General features: G+C 41.1%; 1 protein-coding gene across 2 annotated transcripts in view; it reads right to left on the bottom strand.

Annotated features, from left to right (window-relative positions):
- The window catches only part of EMILIN2 (elastin microfibril interfacer 2), a 38711-nt gene that overhangs the window by 5296 nt on the left and 12831 nt on the right, over positions 1–20584 (bottom strand). For both annotated transcript variants that reach the window (XM_054815624.1, XM_054815625.1), the window contains exons 3-7: positions 18727–18902; positions 13935–15869; positions 7151–7483; positions 6540–6578; positions 88–222 (exon numbers count right to left, since the gene is read on the bottom strand). In XM_054815624.1, coding sequence (XP_054671599.1) covers positions 88–222; positions 6540–6578; positions 7151–7483; positions 13935–15869; positions 18727–18902 — 2618 coding nt within the window. The remainder of the gene's footprint in view (positions 1–87; positions 223–6539; positions 6579–7150; positions 7484–13934; positions 15870–18726; positions 18903–20584) is intronic.

Here is a 20584-nt window from a genome sequence, read left to right as displayed (position 1 = left end):
CCAGCAAGGCCTGAGATAGCAGCAAACACTGGTAACCCGTGCTACTGCCCATCTGGCATCTCTGTGGGTACGTTCTTTGGCTGTTACCTGTATTGGGGTTATAATAGTCCCCGTCATTCACAAGCACTTTGTTAAAGTGAACCACGCCGACATCACTGGAGAAAGGCTTCTGCGTGAGCCCGGCTGAAAATGACACCAGAGAGGCCGCAGCAGCAGCAGGTCCTAAAATGGGTAACAACGTGAGTCAGAGTCACATCAGGATGACAACACAGCCTCTCCCTGTGATGGTTTATAATCCATTGCCTCTGTTCCTGCACATACTCCACTTGGACTAACCCTGTCACTTGAGGGATGCCAGAATTAGCAGAATACGTATTGCTGGCCCAGGTCCCAAGTGTCTCACCATAAAATTTATTGAGCGCCATAAAATTCCCCCCTTGGCCACAGCCTCCCTTTTTTTTTCTTTTTTCTTTTCCTCCTAAGGAAAAGGTACATGGCTTGTAAATGCTGGCAGTAGAAATCCTGCCACCTCTCAATTCAACGATGCTACTGCCACAGACATGCTTCAGGACCGAGGCTGCCCCTTGGACATCTCCGCTCTCCGTGACTATCACAACGCTAACAGGAGTGCTAAAGGTGTACAGCTCGTGCCAGCTGTCCTAGTCATGCTAAGACTCTCTTACCTTCTCTGCTGGAGGGTAGTGAAAATAGCTACAAGAAGTAACACTTTGGTATTAAAACAAAGAGAACCATCAGTGGGGCTTTTCTCTCTCTCTGGCACTTCACTTTTGGGGAACTTTGCACTCCACAATATTTTCTTCTTTTCTCAGCAGATCAGACACTTAAATATTTTATAGTGGCTATTTGCTTACCAGCTAAACACTGCTGTTAGACTGGTGTTGGATGAAATACAATTTGGACAATTAAGACAAATTTTTACTTTTAACAGACTGACTTAATGGCAAGTGTTTAGTGATCGACCACTTAATTAGTCCCATTTTAGTTCTCTTCCCTCTAAACATTTCCCCTAAGGCAGGACACGGTACTAGAAGTAGTCAACTCTTGTTGCTTTGTTTGGGCAATTAGGTAAATAACAAATATACTTCAAGTTGTCCTCAGTTGCTCTGCTTCTACCCTGTTCAGGTTAGGATCCCTGTCTTCTTCATGCTGTTTCACCCCTGCTCCTTCTTCTGCCTTCCTTAAAATAAATGTTTGGTTTTCTCTTCTTCTCAATCTGAGATGCTCATCAGCAACTAATGTTCAGTTCAAATTATATCAGTTAAAAATTGAAGTTAAAAAGTGACAAAACTTCATCTAAAATGTGGATATACAAATGCTCTATCCATTTTGTTTTTTCTGAATTAACTGGGAATGTGGGGTGGGAGGGGAAGGCAAGGGGAAGACATGCCTGCAACTTCAGAAATGGCTAATAACTACCTTAATTTCCCTCAAGGGCTAGTAACCAGCTGCCTCGTGTATCTTTGGATATCTCCTTATTCAGTATTTTTCTCACGCTCAGAAAACAGACAGAAGCCCTTTTTCACTACTCCTACCTGCCAGTGCACCTGCAGGTGCTCCTGTAAGCTAAGATGAGGTTATTTCAAAGGACCAAAATTAATTGCAGGAAGTCTACTTACTTAAGCAGCTTCTGTAAAGCTCCACCACCTTACCACACTACTTACAGAAAGCATCTCTTTGTATTCTCAGCTTACCCTGAAACTCAAATCAACTGAAAATGCACCTCAGCTAACTTCTCGTTGGCTCCCTCAGAAAGGTTTCTCTCCCCTGCAGTCATACTGCACACATGGCACAAACAATTTGCTGCTTGCCCAGAAACGCTGTCCTCTCCATTTGAAGTAGCTACAGTTCTGTTCAGGTTGGTGCCATCTGAATAAGGGAGCGACTCCTGCCCTGGCTCACCATGGCTTCAAGATTTTCCTGCACTACTTGCTAGAATAGTTTATTATTACAGTTTGCTGCTTAAATTGCTTCAGATCTGCAGCCTAGTTTAGCACACCATCTGTGTTTGTCCAAAGCAGAAATCCTAAACCCAACTAGACATCCTGTAGATCAGTTCAGCGGGCAATATAAGGAGGCACGGTAAAGACGTAATGTGTCTGTGCTCGCTTACCCTCCTCCCGGCTTCCAGCTGGAACTGCGCCTGTTTGAAGCTTTCCCAAGTCCTACCAACACCTCTCAGCAGTGCTTTTGCAGAACCTCAGAGAGGTGAGCCACCTTCTCTTACATGTCCCCACTTGCAAACACTTTTCTTCATGCAAAGATCAAACAAAGTTCAGCTTCTCTAGACAAGGTCCAGGCTTGGAAGCAGTTAGTGTTGTGGAATTATAAAAATCAGGAAGAAAAGTTTTAAAGCATTTAAAAGCTGGGAACCACATGCACAGCTCTGATGAAGAAACTGGTAGGCAGACAGAAAGTTTCACAACAGATTCAGCCACAGTTTTACAACTGGAGGAGGAAAAAACTCTGACTTTAGATGTATTCAAGAAGGTTTCACTTGAGAGAGATATATATACGTAAGCAGGAGCAGGTATGCACGTTCATGGCTGTCTAAGCTAGTATAATACATTCTAGGGAGTCAAAAGACAACAGAAGAAACATGGGTGGCCTTTGTTAGGTTACATCTACTTCCACCTATCTGCTAGTTGTATTTCTGGTTCTCCACCTCTCTTTTGACATCCCAGTGCAGTTCATGCCTCCCACAGAGACCAAGGGCCAGAAGGAGAAAAAGAAGAAAAAAAACCCCCAAACACCCAAACAATCAAGGAAAACAAAACAGTGCACAGCATATGCATTTTCTATCAAGATGAAAGGAGAAAAAAATAACAGAGTGCGATGGTGCTGCTGACAATTGCTCAGCAACTGGAATGAGGGCTCTTCAAGAATCTGCACAGAAGAGAGACTATCAGTATGTAATTCATTTGTCAGTATGCACTTATGACTCCTTTGCTTATGGCAGGAGTAGGGAGGATATGTCAGACTTCCTCTGCTTGGCCAATATTCCTAAATCTAAATGAGAGGAAAATGCATAATTTCAGTTAGAACAAATGGGACAACTGCAACCTACTCTAGGTGATCCTGCTTTAGCAGGGGGGGTTGGACTAGATGATCTCCAGAGGTCCCTTCCAACCCCTACCAATCTGTGATTCTGTAATATCAGCAATTTATCACCTCTCCACCTTTTTTTTTTTTTTATTTAACTCTTCAGTTTGACCCTAACACATTTCAGGAACATTCATTCTGCTTATGGGATGCAGCACAGCACAGTGCCACACTGATTTCCATGGGCTCAACAAAACTGGGCCCATTAGTTCTGCTCTGTAAGTCACAGTGTTTCTGATGAGGATGCTAACTCACACAGTCTGTTATGAAGACACAGCTACTTTTCTCCCGAGTCTGTTAGTAACAGCTCTTTCTGCTCTTACAACGCCTACCTTTCATATCACAGCAGGAGAAGGTTTGCCCTAGCACTTACCTACTGCTCCTTACACAAATACCCATCTCCTACCCCATCTGTGAAGTGCACTGGTCTTTCATGCAAATGGCAGCAAAACACAACCACTGGTCAACTGCGGGTAAACACATGTTCTTTACCTCAAAGTCAGAAAACACGCTTTCCCCTGTGCTAGACCACTGGTGGTACTAACAAGAACACTGCTCCCTGTCCGATGCTCAAAAGAAAGAGCTAAACATGCAGCAGAACCCATCACGAGCACGGCAGGGTAACTTATGTATTCAGTAAACTCCTTCTTCAAATCAAGGACCACCTACAACATAAATCTTGCACTACAATAACATCATGCCTTTATATTTGAAACATGTCCTACAGGCTTGCTGCCTGGAGTCACATGGAGAAAGTAAAGAAGGTTGAGTATCAGACGAGTAAAAAGAATTGAAAAGCCCAAACCAAAATTAGCCCTTTATGTGCATGGATATATACAGTAGTGTTCGCACAGCGGTGGGGCTCACTCTTACTAGCTCAGCTGTTGTATCACACCGTACAAGGAGTTTCTGTTAGAGGAGCAGCCACCCTCCATTGAAGCTGCACGGTTAAGGACACAAGCAACACTGCAGACTGCAAGAAGGGGGAGGGTGGGGAAGGCCATATATGCTTTCAGGTTTTGTTTTTTCTTTTCACTGTGACCCTCTGTATGCTGATCAGAACATCCAAACCCTCCTCTTGGCTCTGTCCTTGCCTAGCTGTGTGACTTGGGATCTTACAAGTATTTTCTCATCAGTTCCCAGAGCAGTTCATCAACCAATTCATTACTTCTGCCCCTGCAGTTCTCTTTGCTCCAGCAAACAAAAATTCTCATAACTGTAAAATTGCCACGCTTCAATAACATTTGTTGCTGATGCTTCTTTGAATAACAATTGGTTCAACTCTTTCTGCATTAAAAGGGATTAGGTGGATGCACTTAGGTCCTGACACTTAACTCACCTTTGTCATAAACTCCTAGCTTGTGAAAATAGAGCTAATATGTAATATTGTACCTTACAATCTCTCATAAGTCCTTGAAGATCTTTACATGCAGATAGCTAATGAATCTGAAAAACTCCAGAAATACTTTGGTATCATGCCTCAGCATTCAAGAAGAGCACTAAAGTGGGCTAGTTTAATCCCAGAGGACAGAGTTGGAGCCCTCCACTTCTTCCTGAGCAGTGCTTTTATGTAACAGAAGCTACTCAGAAACAGAAATGGAGTACTCAGAAGGCCAGTTTAATTGTACAAGTTTCTTATTTTAGGAATTATAGTACAAGAAGGTCTGATCTTCTTTCAAATTTGAATTTCAGCACCACAAAATGTACTAGGTGAAGACTGGCAAAGGCATCATAAACTGTGGTCCTGCACGAATTAGACATTAAGGATTCCTTGATGCCTTCCTTATTTTAAGCATTAAGTTCCTCCTCCAATAAGCAAAAAATCTTCCCTTCCCCAGCTGTTAATTTCCACAGCACTGTTAACTGCTGAATTCTGCCCCAGAGTGCTCTCTTTCTTTGCTGTTTATAAATAGACACTGACAATTAGGAACAGTGGATGTAAATGCTCTATCTCCACAGAAGTCTAATAGCTATTTGCAGCATCCTTACCTCTCTGTTTTCTATGACTGCACCTGCCATTGGGGTTTGCAATGCATTTTGGGGGATGTTATAGGACAGATCAGCAGGTATATCTTATATTTGGATAGGTCTTCAGGTGCATGGATCAGGAAAAGGAACTCCTTGTCAAGCCCACCTCTCCCTGGGTCACAGGGTGATAACATTTCTTGCAACATGTTCCACCAAGCAGCAGAGGCGCACTGCCTGACACACCCTGTCTTTTCAACACTTTAACATCCACCGACTGTTTCACACAGTTTTAGCATAAACTTATTAAAATACTGCTGTCTATAAATGGCAATAGATTGTACAAAGTGGAAGAAAGCCCCCAGGAAATCCATTTATCACAGAAATCTAGACATCTATATTGGCTTTGCTGGCATCAAGATACATCAACATTTCTTCACTTCTTATCCTCTTCCAGAAGCCTCATCTATTGCTGCTGCTTATTACCACCACAATCCTCAAATGCAAAAAGATCGCTTTAAGGCTATAACAGATTTTTAATTAGAAAGTATAAGTAACAGAATTACAGTGTGAACTCTTTATAACTCTTTTTGTCAGTCCTTAGACCAGTCTTCAGGACATATATCTGGATTTTGTTAGAGCCATCAAACTAAGTCCCAAGGGCAGGATTTTGGATGCCATAAAGCCCTAATGTTTTATTTTCATCTATTTCTCATATTTCCTCAAACAAATTTAGATGAAATCATTCTTTTTGAAGAGGGTGTGGGAATATTCACTTTGATCCAGGATACCATTCCCCAGGCTTTGATAATATCTTGCGTATGAGGCTGTAGGGCGGGCAGCACCCAATCAGCATATTTACCAAGGCCAACTAGCATGTCCCACACAAGATTTATACCTGTTTATCATACAAATCCATAAATGAACTGTGATATTAACAACTGGAAAAAATTAAAAATCCCACCTAACCAAGAAAACTGCATTTGAAACTTTTTAAAATGCGGTTGTCAGTGGCAGCACTCCTGCTTTCACTGAAGTCAGGAACATGAGCCCTCATGATTCTAACAAAGCCAGAAACTCCCCCATGAGGAGGACGAACTTGTGCACCAGCTCAGATACTAACAGTGCTTCAAGATCTTAGTCATGACCTTATTCATATTAAAATAGTCAGAAAGAAATATTTTCCCATTTAAAAGAAAAAAAAAATCAGTACTGTAATTTTCTAGGAAATAGAAACCCTTTGTATTTAAAAAAAAACACTGAAGTAAGTAACAATACGAATTATTTTTCAAAACCCCCATATTTTCAAAGGATGCAGATTATGTTATAATGCTTAGGTATAGCAAAAATCTGTCAGATTTTTCTCAATGCTAAACTCTCAACTGTGACTTTCCAGGGACTGAAATAAACATTGAGTACCTGTGTAAAGAATTTCTAGGAAACAGCTGCCTTACCTTGCGAGTCCGTGGTAGGAGGAGATAACTTTGGATATCCTACAAAGGAAATGTAGTATGTGTGACATAGTACATAATGGAATACCTTACTACAAAGTATCACTGCAGTCTTCTAAAAAGAATCCTTTGTTACCAAACAGCAACCTACCAAAATAGCCACCACATAGAATCTCCTATGAAATGCTCAATTATTTTTAAACTGGGGTGGTCATGACAAAGAAAACCAAATTCTTACTACAATGTACTAAATCCGCTGCAAGCATTATGGCAAGAAAGAAATAATTTAAGTTTCCCTAGTGGCAAAGACTGCTGTAGTTACAAAGGATTTTACATCAGTCCTGTTGACCTCATGCTTTGTGCAGCCTTGGCAAAGGCAACAAAACTGGCACTGAATGTGTTTCCCCTACTTGTGTAGCCAGCTGGAGGCTGCAAAGGCCCGTTCACAAATCATCTCTGCCATAAACTCTAAACGCCAGCTATAACAGGCGTCCATGAAAGGCTGCAAGGTGGCTGGTCAAGTGCAACAGATCTCAGTGTCACCCCTCCAGCAAGACCTGTCATGTCCATTGCACTTCGATGGGAGTGACTCGCTATTAGTTTGGTTCTCTCACCTGGTGCTCCAGCATATCCTTCAGCAACAGGCATGGTACTTTGACCAGCCTGACCATCCACGCTTCTAAGCCGCCCTCTTCCTGACATTAAAACAGTGCCAGGAGGCCCTGCCTCTCCAGTCTCCAAGATGATCCCGGTTGTTCCAGGCAGAAATGGCACAACTCCTGACCCTGGCAGCGCTGGGCGTGGAGGAGGTCTCAGCTGTGGTGGCTGGAGGGGGGTCCTCTGTCGTGGGGGTTGTATCCTCGGCCTTGGTGGCAGCAGGGATATGCCAGGCTGGGGCTGTAGGCGTGGTCTTGGTGGCAACGGCTGCCGTGGTACTTCTGATCGCCCTTTGAAATGATGAAAGAAGAGGAAAGATACAGAATTATTCATCTAAAATACTATATAGAATTGCATATTTTTGTAAAAAAACCCGCCTGTAAAATAAAACAGGACTCAAATTTCCCCTCAGATCCAAGACTGCACTGGCAAAACTCCATTCTACTCTTGCAGTACTACAGACTCCCCTCTTTCCCAGCCTGTGACACAGGGAAAGGAATTAAGACAGTCTAGAGAGAGGACAAGCAGCAGTCAAATAACCTGTGAACATTCACCCGTCAGTCCAGCTTTGACTTACTGCACCAAGCGGGCTGTGCATCACACCTACTCCCACTGGTGCCTTCATCTCCACTGCATGCTCTCTCTCTGCCTTCAGTTCTCCTGAACCCCTCCTGCCCATTGCTCCTACTTTCGACTCCATACTTGCACAACACCTAGCACAAGGCTGATCCTTTAGGACTACCATAAAGAGAAGTATCCACAGCAAAAAAACTGAGTAAATGAACACTGACTTACAGATATTTTTCCCTACTTTGAAAAGCAATGAACTTAAAATTCCAAATTACTCCCATTACTAATATTTTCTGACAACGAAGGCAGAACTCTAGAATATAATCTACCAGAAAAGCCTTTATTGTTTAAAGAGAAGAGATACCATTAAAAGACTTTTCCAGTAGGGCAGCCAACACACATGACATCAGGGTTGAACAGTGCTGACATGGTTACATTTGTGTATCTGGTCCAGTTCTAAGCCCTTTATAGAAATTACAGCTTATTCATAAAAGTGAAGTCCTACATGACATTTAAGGATGCAATGTCCTCACATGAATGAAGTTGAATTACATCTACATTAAGAAGAGGAATTTAAAAATGCGTAGATTTCATCAGATGTAATGACAGCTTCTACACAGAATAACTAGAGTTGAATTCTAAATTAAACATTAGCATCGGTGATTTTGGTTGTATTTTGAGACTAAAGCATGGCTTTAGGTGCAGGAATGGAAGTAAGTTTCTGGGGAAATGGGCAAACATCTCCTTGCAAATTTATCTGATGCAATTCGTCACACCAGAGATGCTTGCCATGGAGACCACCGCTCTGAGGCCTCAGTGGTCAGAACAAAGCACTTAAATTCATCGTGGTCCAAAATCAGCCTGGGTAAATTCATCAGTGGCTAGGCCTAAACTGAACGGCTGTGCCTAGAAGCAGACAGGGTGTGAGGCTTCCCCTGGCTCTGCTGCACAGCTGGGGACCCCCAAGAGGGCCTTACGCTGTGCCTTTGGGAGAAAGCGTACAACCATGTCATCCAGGTACTGTCCGTGACGCACGGCTGGGCTCCAGATGGTGTCGCTGGCAACCCACGTGCTGTTTTGTGACTAGTCCACACCTGCACTTTACCCTCGTGAATCTCATTTCTTCTTTTCAGTCTCGTAAAAAGTCCACATAAGCCTTCCAGAGTACTGAGAGGCTGTCTGAAGTCATAGTCTTGCACCACCTGCATTCATTTGCTAGTATGTCTCCTAGAAAAAAAAAAAAATCTTCCTGATCTTTGCTGGCTGACTTTAACTGAGAATTGAAACTGATACAAGCAATGCACCACAAAGCTGGACTGAAGCTCAGCTGGTAACTCTGTCCACAAGGCAGACGACTAAGGAGTTTATACAGATTATACAGATTAAAATTATCTTCATAAAAATCCCAGGATTAAGAAATTCTATAAAAATTTTCAAAAAAAGGCTTAAAGTATCAAAATTAATTGTTTAACAGAGGAGTTAACTTAGTCCACAGTGGCATAGGTTTAGACCTTCAACTAAGATCTTCAGATTAACCTCATTCAAAACACAAACTGAAAAAATTGGGATGCATGTACTTTTCATTTCTCTAGTCAAGTAAGCTGCACTCTATGAAGACGACTTAGGCTGAGACAAGGAAAATTAATACATTTCTTTTCTAAACCATGGAATAACAATCAACAGCTTAAATTCTTTATCCTGTGCAAACTGCCTCCTTGCATGCAACATCAATATTGCAATATTCAGAATTATCCAACTACATCTCCATAAAGCTAAATCCAAAATTACCTGCCTGAAGCTCAATTTAAAGTGCCAGTAATCTGATATGTGTGGATTGAGAGAGATCTGGTCTGCCATCTTTGCCAACCTTTTTGGCCTCTTCTACTGAGATGCATCATACCAACACAAAGTTCCAATAACTCACTAGATAAAGATGATAATGCTGGAGTCACCCTATCCTGATGCTGAATTCCGTAACACGTGTTTTCAGCTCAGAAGGCAATGAGAAACTGAACCCTCAACAAAGGCTGGGGTGAATCTAGCTGGACCTGCTTAAGCTTTGCTGAGCAGCGGACAAACAGAAATTTTCCCCATCATCTTCCCATCTACCTGGGAAGGCAAAGAGCAGAGCTGAGATCATTTCACAGCTGAGAACAGTAACACTGTCCTCAGCAGGAGCATCCTTGCTACTCTGATTTGTCATCACTGTTTTAAGTGACAACTCGGTTATCATGTCACTCAACAGCTTCTGCTCTCAGATGCCAGTCCACAACTGAAACAGAAGGACAGGTTTCCCTCCTCAGCTGAAAATAAGAATGCTTTTGTTCCTCTCCCCCTCTTAAAAATATTTTATTTTATTCAGTTTGTTCAGCCAGGCAGCTTTACCCTGCAATTTACTTCACTGAAGGAGGAACAATTTGCTGGGAAGGAAGGCGAGCAGTAACTTGGAGGCATGAGGCAGGTAGATCTTTGGGGTGCATCTGTTTCTAGTATCGTTCTGCCCTGACCATGCTCTCCTCAACCCCCAAAACACAGAAAAAAAGTGCGTAAAACAAACTAGCGAGTAAAGGAATCTGTGACCGTACTCATAAGAAGCCAAAAAGACCTGACTTGAATTTTCAAGGGATTTGACAATTAAGTTACAAAGTACCACTTGGCACGAGCTCACTGTGAGCCTACAGGAATTGACTATATGACTCTCTCGTATTTGCACGACGACACTAAGATTTTATGTCGCCCTTTATCAATGCTGTAATGTGGAGCATACATTTGGTTTCTTAGACCGTAACTTCAGCAGACAGCATTTAGCTTTTGAAACCCTGCTACAGAGACAATTACCAGAGGAATTGCAGTTCAGGTCAAATAACCGTAACCAAAGCAAACTGCACTCCCAGCACGGTATCTGGCTGCAAGACCACACTTCTCATTCCTGCAAAACTTCATTAATCTATATGAATAGGTAGTAAGTTAAAAGAGACCACTAACTTTAGCATTGCTTTCAGTTTCGTGCTGTTTGAAGAGCAAATGTACCCGCAGAGATGCACAGAGCGTGATGAAATGAAATTATCCTATGAGCCGTGGAGCTGAGGGCAGTCACCACTTATGGTGCACCAAGAGCAGCTGGATTACATTACCTTGGCAAGCAAATCGTGAGTGGTCCACTATGAGCTTAGAGCAGATCACCGCCTGCCCTTGCCACTGCCTTGTGTACCTTCAAGGTGTCCAGAGGAGGGCCACGAAGCTGATCAGAGGGATGGAGCACCTCTCCTATGAGGACAGGCTGAGAGAGTTGGGGTTGTTCAGCCTGGAGAAAAGAAGGCTCTGGGGAGATCTAATTGCGGCTTACCAATATCTGAAGGGGCCTACAGGAAAGCTGGAGAGGGACTGTTTACAAGGGTGTGGAGTGATAGGACAAGGGGTAATGGGTTTAGGCTGAAAGAGGGTTGATTTAGATCAGATGTTAGAAAGAAATTCTTTACTGTTAGTGTGGTGAGGCACTGGAACAGGTTGCCCAGAGAGGTTGTGGATGCCCCATCCCTGGAAGTGTTTAACATCAGGTTGGATGAGGCTTTGGGCAACATGGTCTAGTGGAGGGTGTCCCTGCCCACAGCAGGGGGGTTGGAACTAGATGATCTTTAAGGTCCCTTCCAACCCGAACCATTCTATGATTCTGTGATTCACCAGAAATTCTAACAAATAAAATACAGGTCTGGCCTCTGGGTCCGTATCTGACATAGAATCATTCAATAACCTGGCTTGTTAGTTTGGACTGAGGCACTTCAAACCCCCTAATAAAAAATTCAGAAGAAAACACAGCCATATTCCTAAGGTCAGGGTCATTTGACCCTGCTCAGGTTTACAGTGCACTGGGCTTACACTGCTTGATATGATTTTATATTGTATTTCTTGCAACACATTCCTGCCTTACTGCCCTCAACAACTGTTATTAGTAACAACTTGTTTCTGTTTCAGTCCTTCTGAAGTCAAATGACATCATTTGAATGCTACGATACACTGGCAAATAGTGCATAAGAAAATCAACACTGATCTACATCCAGGACTGAAAGTCTTCTTTTCAAATGATGGCGGTATCAGACACAATGCTGCAGATCACAGATGTAAAACCAGTTAAAGCTGCACCCAATTCTTGTAACAGGGTTCCCAAGCTACTTCCAAAAAAGGCTCTTTTGCCAAAATCTTTCTGCAACTCCAGCCATCAAAATTTACTCAGACTGCTGTGCCAGACAGTGTTATTGTAATTGGAAACATTTGGGGATTGAAGCATGTGCTTCACAAATCCTTCAGTGGCCAGAAGCACCCTACAGCAGCAAGGGATACTCAGAGTGCCTGCACCCCAGCGCCAGCCACAGCATCCTTCCCCAGGCCTTAACACCCGATGGTGGATGGAGAGCTCTGCCCTGAAACGGCATTATGTTATGGGAACCCGGGAGCACTGAGGCTTTGTCATGCTTTACAATGTTGTAATTGGGGCTGATAAATACAGCCCATGAGGCTACTCGAACACCTGCTTTAAATAGCAGGAGAAAGATTATTGTGTGTATCTTGGACCTTTCTCCAGTGTTGGTCCCTAGTGCAAATTTATTTGGGGAAAGATGGATGAGAAACAGGATTACACAGATACATCATACTGCATTTTAATAGGGACTGGGTCTGCTTTTGCAAGATCTAGGTCCTAACCCTGTTGAATTTAAGTCAAGATTTCACCAGAAGAAGAATCTGAGAATTACAGACTCCCTGCATTCTCCTTCACTTCTTCCTTTAAAAGAAGAGAAACTTTTTTTTTTTTTTAAATTTCATACAAGAGCTTCTCCTCTCAGGAGGATTTTTGTGTCAAATACTGCAATACATTTGGTTTTAAACAATTAAACACTCAGAACAAACACATCTATCACAGGCTTTCAAGTCTCTGCCTTGGAATAAGAAGGATACTCTTCCCCACAGAAATTACTGTCAGACCTTTCATGAAGAACAACTTGTCCATTCCAGCAACAGTGCTCATGGTTCCACATCTCTACTCCCTCAGCCACCATCAGCTGCAACAGCCCATAGGCTCTTCCCTCTGCACCTCTTCTTCTGGTTTAGGGCCAGTCACAGAAACTGGCCTCTTATTTCTCTCACACATACACAGAATTAAAACCAGAAGCATCAACCAACTGAAGAGTACAGTTTCAAAACAGTTTCCAGTTCCTACATTTTTGCATCATGCTAACAGAAACAGGAACTCGGCTTCCTTCTGTAAACTTTGACTCTCTCAGACAAACAATCCGTTGCTGCAATTTGGAGCAAGAACTGCAGAGGGAACTGAGTGGCATTTGGCATGGTCTCTAAACCTTTGTGGCAAGGTTCACCAACATGTTGAGGTTACTGCTTCATAGCATTCTGAGTCAAAGGGAATGTGCCTCTGCTTCTCAGCCACTCTAATGCAAACTTTAAACCACCTGTGGAGGTAGACTTGAGCTAACATGTCAGACTACTCACAGAAGTGGCTGAGGTGTGAAAACACTGCAGCTGGGGTGTGCACCTACTGCCAACTTGCCAACTATGATGTGGGAATGCCAACAACTTCTGGGAGAGCTATGAAGCAGAAGTCTCATATGGCCACATCAAGACATGCCAGAGCATGTTTGCGAAAGTCCTATATCAAAGAGTTGATGCTGAATTATAATCATTAACTTATGCTAAGAACAAAACTTGCAGGGAATCTTTCTTATAGATTTGAATACCTTTGACTGTGTTTTTCTCCATTTACTTTTCAATTTTCCCCGAGGAATCAAGAATAATTTCTCGTAACAAAATAAAACAAAACAAAAAATCAACTGGAATAATACCCACTGATACTTATTACTTAAAACTCACTTTAAACTCACTATCCAAAAATATTCATTTTCCCACTGCCTTTATTCTGGCTCAAAGTAAACATGAAAGCATATAAGACTTTTTTTTTTTGTGAGAATACTTTTAAAAGCACTCAAAGTCCTCTATGGTGTTCTAGAACAAAGAGCCAAAATTAGAGTCACTGTAAAAACAAAGTAAAAATTGTGTAATATTAAATTTTTCCTCCCTTGTTTAGTTCCTTTATAAATAATTCAGAAAACAAAGCCAGATGAAAAGCAAACAAAAAAAGCATTAAAAAAAGCTAAAAAAACTTACTTGTGTCAGACTGAGACTTCAGGATGCCTTCAATATCTGTGGTCATTTTGGAGACCTGACTATAAAACTGTTGGACAGAATTTTTGAGGCCAGAAATATCAGTGGAATGAGATGCTATAGTTTCATTCATTTCACGGATGCAGTTCCATAAGCTGCTCATGTGCTTATTCAGACCTTCTTTTATCTTCTGCAAGCTGCCTGAGACAGAGTCCAGCTTGCCGCAAACTTTTTCAACACGCGAGACTCTACTCTCAATATCTGAAACACCCTCCTGAATACCTTGGGTCTTTTCTTTGCACTTGCTAAGATCATTCAGGATATGGTCATTCAATTGTTCTAGTCTCTCTCTCACTTCACCACAGCAATTATCACTGGGATGGGCAGTTTGATTTGCAAATGTCCTCTGCATTTGATCAATTTTTCGGAAGACACCTCGTTGTGTTTTCCTACAGGTAGAATTGACACCCAGAAGCTGCTCTTTGCAGCTACTCAAGCCATCTTGAAGGTTCTTCACATCTTTATCCATGACATTTAGACTATACCGGAATACGCGTGCATCTCTCTGCATTTTCTGGATGTCACGTTGGTTACTCTTAACTAAGTTGAGTTTCTCGTTAAGAGAGCTATTTAGAGACTGCAGGAGAACAGAGTTGTTCTCTGTTTTCAAAAGCAAGTGATTGTATTTGTTGTTACAATCTTCTAGCTCTTTCTGAAGGTCCTCCATACCTTGTGGTGCAGACTGACATTTCTGCCCACAGAGGTGTTCAAGTGACAGTAGTTTGCTCTTCAGGAAATTCATCTCTGCTGTCAATTGCTCATTTGCAAATCCTGTGTCACTGGGCAAGATGGGTCCAGGATTAATATACATTCCATCTGGGTCTGTGGTATTAGCGATCTCTAAAATAGTGCCACCTAGTCTATCTTCTAGTGCCCGCAGCTTTTGTTCAAACAAGTCTCTCAATTCATCTACCTCAGCAGCTATAGCACCGCGGAGGGTTTCCTCAACGTAAAAGCAGTGTTCTTCAGCATTTCGTTCTGTAACATTCATCCTTGCATCTAGCTCCTCCAACCTCTCACCAAACATGTCTTCCAGATCTGGAGTTGACAATCGAGTGATTTCATTATCTATTCTGACATTCAAGATCCTGTGTGCTTCCGCAACTCTGTCAATCTTCCTATCTAAATCTTTTATCTGTTGTTCAAAGTCATTTCTCCCACCCTCCTTGCAACAACTGGACTTGTTTGATGGAATCTGAGTTCGGAGAGTATTTATTTCTTTCCTCAAGTCATTCTCTTTTCCTCTTATAACATCAATTATTCCTAAACAGTTATTTTCATTGTCATCACACTGCTGCTGGATATCCTGTAGTTTGTATTCACAGGAGTTCTTCAGATCTGCCATTTTCTTTTCAAATCCTTCCAGTATTTCCTGTCTGAGGGACTCAAATTTTGAGTCTATATACTCCTGATATATATTGTTGCTGGGCATTGTTATTGTAGGTCCTTGTGCTGCCTCCTGCAGTTGTTTTAATTGTCCTTCATAGCCTTTTACTTTTCCATTCAGTTCCTCCAGCCTGTCATTTCTCATCTTCAAGGCTTCTTTGACCTCAGCTAGCTCAGCCTTTATATCTTCCATTTCAAAATCAATAAAAGGGTCTTTTTGATCTTTATTGCTGAGGAGTCCAGGCAGATGAATAGTGTCTGTTTCACCACCAACCGCACTATCAGGCTCTGGGCGGTCATAAAGGTTGTTCAGCCAAGTGACCAACATCTTACTAGCATCTTCTTGGACAGTCAGCTTCAGGTTTTCATTCACGCCTGCCACAGAGGACTGAAGTTCAAGCACTGATCGTGTAAGTCTAAACAATTCGTCCTCAAGAAACTGCATTTTCTTCTCATATGGTGGAGGTTCCGGTATTTCTGTTGGTTCCGCATCTGTTTCATGGAAATAACAGACAAGGTCTGGGTGTAAATATTCCAAGTGGTATCTGTTTTAATCAGCTGAGGCTAATTTAACTTTTCTTTAAAGCCAAATAATGATTTAAATTGCATAATGCTTGTTCCCTTTTCTATTCTTGTTTTCAGTAGTTTATAATTAAAATGTTATCAAAGCACTTCAAACTAAAAGTTTTAGTACACTGACCAATTCCTGCCAAGATACAATGGCAATAAATAAATTACCAAGCAGAACCCCCCTTCTTGTTCAGCAATGAATCTAAGCTACAGCATATACAACAGACTATTATAGATCCATACACAACACAAACATTTTATAGCCACTGCATCTCCTATAACAATAATTTGGGAGATGCTGCTCCTGAATTCCCATTGAAAACTTAAGTGGCAATAATTTATATGCCTGAAGTGGGTTTGTGCTCCAGTATTTTGCTGAACTGGGGTCCAAATGCGTAGAGTGGATGGAGTTCTGCAGGATATTCCGGGTATCACACTTGCTTCAAAAATACCTAATTATTGGACACATATTTAAGTAGGCAATAAAAATCTGTATAAAAGCATAAGCTTTACACATTCAAAATTGTTAGATTAAAATAACACCAGCTCTATCCTCACTGAATGAAAAAAAGTAAAAGTAGACTTTTAGCTGCAATCTAATTTTTACCTAGCACAAATCAATTAATGAATCTGAAACCCTCCTTCCAATCCATTTGTCATTGGCATCACCCTACTTGCAGAGCCACGTACAATTCTGGTTGTTCAGTTTCAAGAAAAATGTGTAACAATTGTAGAAGTCCAGAAGAAAGAAAGAAACATTATGAGAGGTCAAGAAGCTATAAACTGCAGGAAAAGTCGAAGTAATTTGTTATTTAGGCTAGAGGAGAGGAGAATGAAGAATGATATTCCAAAAGGTATCTGCAAATTGGTAGGGAATAAACTGTTTTCCGTATCTGCTACTGATGAGACAGGACAAGAAGAAAGGGCGTCAAGTGGAGCAAGTGAAGGTAAGGCCTGATCACTGCACAGAAAGTGAAATGCCAGAAGACACTGTCCACATGAGTAGCAGAATTTCCACCACAGGAGGCTGGACAGACATAGCTGATAGGGATGGATAAACAGACCCCTTAAGATCCCTCTTGTCCTATCTCCCAGGACTCTCAGCAACAAGGCACTGATACTCAGTCAAGATACTGAATGTGATCCCAAATAATCATCTAGTATTAATCAAACCTGCAGCTAGACCACCAACTGTTTTACTTTAACAAACATTTAATACCACTTTAATGTATAAAGCCACATAACCATATTTAAATGCATACTCCCACATGTCTTTGCCATTAGGCAGAGCGAGGTAAACGCTGTAAATATATCATGTATATTCCCAATTGTGATTTTGCATAGTATCTTTTATGCAATTCATAATCCAAAGACCTTTGCACAGTTAAGGCATACTATTACAGACAAAAAACCCCACACAACAATGAAGTTAAGAAGCAGAAGTGACGAAGAAAACATACTGCTTTAAATACAACAGAAAATAGTCACACAAGTTTTTAGTATTAGAATAACTCTTTCAGATGGCAAGTAAACAACTAAGGATAAAAAAAGTGCCCTGTCAAATTGTGACTATATTGTGTTAGAGTGGTGTTAATAGTTAAATCTTCAGACAACAGAATTTTAGCACTGGTTCCAGGCTATGCAGCTAGATATACAGTAGAGAGCAACACTGAGATAGGGTCTGAAAGACATGCAGTTCGAATTTCTGTTAGTTTTAAACTGGATTTCAGCTTAAGGACATTACAAAGTCACAAACGTACTCTTCAAGACTGGCAAGGTGGCTGATTCCTTTAATAATAAAAAAGTATGCACACACAGAGTGTAGCTATTACATACACACTGGTCTGTTTTTGTACCGAATTACAGTTCTTTTAGGGTCAGAGCAGAAAGAAAATCTCTAGACATAAGCAGTGTACAAGTTACTTAAAGATATCACCGTGGTTTATTATCATCTTTTGGAAAGAATATTTTAGGTGAGCTAACAAAATATTTTTAAAGCTTATTTTTAAAGCAGGTATATAACCTATAGAACTAATTTAAAAACATATATCTACCACACAAAAAACACAAATGGAAATCTGACTAAGCACTAGACGTGACACTAATATCTGATGATGTTGGGAAAAAGTCCTTCAGAAGGAAACATCTGATTATCATTTGGTGCTAATGCAGAAAAGGAATACTGCAGTAACAGGACTCCTCTTACCCTTTCAGAAGACGCTATCTTATACAAACAAACGTCATTCATTCTTTAAGGTATCTTTTCAGAAATTGAGGCTTATCATTCCCTTAGTATTAAGGCAGGTAATCAAACAGGAATCTGTAAAATCTGCACAAGCTCTTGAACTAACATAACACTGTGAAAATGCTAAGGAACACCATATATTGTTAGTAGTAGTATCTGATTTTTTTTTTTAATTAATAGTTCCTCTCATATATATATATAATTTTTTTCTGAACATTGAAGAAATCACAAAAAACTCCATGAATTCTTACCAAAAAACCCCAACCTTAACACAAAAATTTCCTGAACCATGAGTAGCCAGCTGGCATTTATGGCCAGTGTTCTACACCTACCCCTCCGTTATTCTTCAGAAAATTCTCTGTATCAAGACTGTTACTACCTGGCTATTATTTTCCTACCACATAGTGTCTTCCATATGGATTTTGTACCTGCCAGGAGCTGAGTTTAATAGAAACCGTAACGGTTCTTATACTTAAAAGACAAAACAAACCCCCAGACATGCTCATGCATACAGAAATTCAAACAAAAAGTTACCCAAGCCTTTCTTCACAACAGCTTTTGCTGGTGTTGTAGGACGACGAGCAGTGTTTGGCTTTTCTGCTGGGCCTTCTCTGCAGTCTTCCCCTTTGTACCCGGGACAACATCTCCATTCCAGCTCTGTAACTGTCTTATATGCAACTGTGTACCGAGGTCTGAAACTTGTTCGGTATCTGCCAAAACAGAAAGCATTTAAAATGATCCATAACCCAATCTGCTATTTAGATTAAACCTAAAATGTAACCACATTTTTTAAAAATTAAAATAAATTAATTTCATATCTGTTTCATTTTCTCCTTCAAACATCAACTGAACAAATGCTTCTGTCTAGGTTTTAAAGTTACTTGCACTCAACACAGTCATGTGAGGGAGAGCAAATACAGCCATAGCAACAGGGGGTTTCATGTATGAGCAGAGGGATAATGTATTGTGGGAAGTGAAGGTTCATCAGACACTGCTGAGCCTAGCAGTGACCGCCAGTGTATTACTCCATAAATTCGAAACCTTCTTCCTCACAAACCCACCCACAGGGCTATACTGGCAGCAAATCTTCTTGACATCAAAAAAGGTTTCTGCCTGTTTTGTCCCACTTGTCTTTCCACAGTCTCCACTAAAACCATTCCTCAGAATCTGTATGTATGGAGCAGTGAAACCTAGGAGGGATATTCCAGGGAAGGACAAAATGCTGAAAGCATGAGTCAGATAAGGACATGGAAGAAGGAATCAGATAAAAGGCTACAACCAGCGAAGGAATCAACTCTTTCCTACATCACTGCCCCAGTTAAGTTGAAGAGAATCTTGCAGACAAACCTGTGCAGGTGCAACCTTAAGTTTCCACGATTAATCACTCAAAGGTTAATAAACAGCAAACCAATTCTGGTTGTGCAACCTTCTTTAACCATAGACTCCTTCCGTAACTTTCCCCCAGTACATGTACCGCACGCTCAGCTGCAGTCAGATACGATGGTATCAGATCAGATCAGACACAGACCAAACGCGGAGGCTGTGCTATTATAAAAACTACATCAATTTAAGGTACAGTTAATTTTGGGTTGTGAGATGAGGAAAATAAATAAAACAAGGATTCATAACCTGAGCTCTATAAATTGGTAAACTTGGAACACATACTGCAACAGAAACAAAAAAGTTACCCCAATTTCTCATGTGAATTCCTCTCTCTGAATAAAACTAATATCATACTATTAACCTCCCTATCACATTTTCAGATTTTTTTTCTTAAGATTATTTCATATTAGAACAAAAGTTTGCATCCATTAACGAATGACAGACTCACTTCACAGCTGAGGTGCCCCTAATGTAGTAATACTGGCAGAGGAAATACAGGACGGCAGCGAAGGACTCAACAAGAGCTCTGCAACAGATTTCGTTCATAGCCTGGCTGGGCTCACAGGGAGTGTACTTTGGGACAGAGAGGATACAGTGCAGAATGGGCACCAGAAGCAGCCATGCTATCACAGGAAAAAAAAAAATCAGCTACATGTTTCATTAAAGTAAACATGTTCTTGTATTAATATGCAAAAATCACCATTGTTTAAAAATAATTGTAATCAGCTACCAGATGGAAAGAATTAAATCTTACACCAGCTGTGAAACTGCTTCTATTGAAAGTCACAAAATAAGAGTTTAACTGTTACGCTTCAAGGCTTCTCTTGCCATGCATGCCAATAATTGCTGAAATAATTCTGTGGTTTTTTACTCAGCATCTTCTACCTTCAGAGACATAATTGTAATATTATGTCCTGTATTTGATAGGCATTTGCCATTTTGGTAAGCTGTTTAGCAAATGTGGGGCAGGGGGAGGGTTTCAAAGTGTTAACTACTAATTGTGAATTTG

The sequence above is a fragment of the Grus americana genome, chromosome 2, assembly GCF_028858705.1.
Source record: "Grus americana isolate bGruAme1 chromosome 2, bGruAme1.mat, whole genome shotgun sequence".
NCBI lineage: Eukaryota > Metazoa > Chordata > Aves > Gruiformes > Gruidae > Grus > Grus americana.
This window is presented reverse-complemented; position numbering and strand designations above follow the sequence as displayed.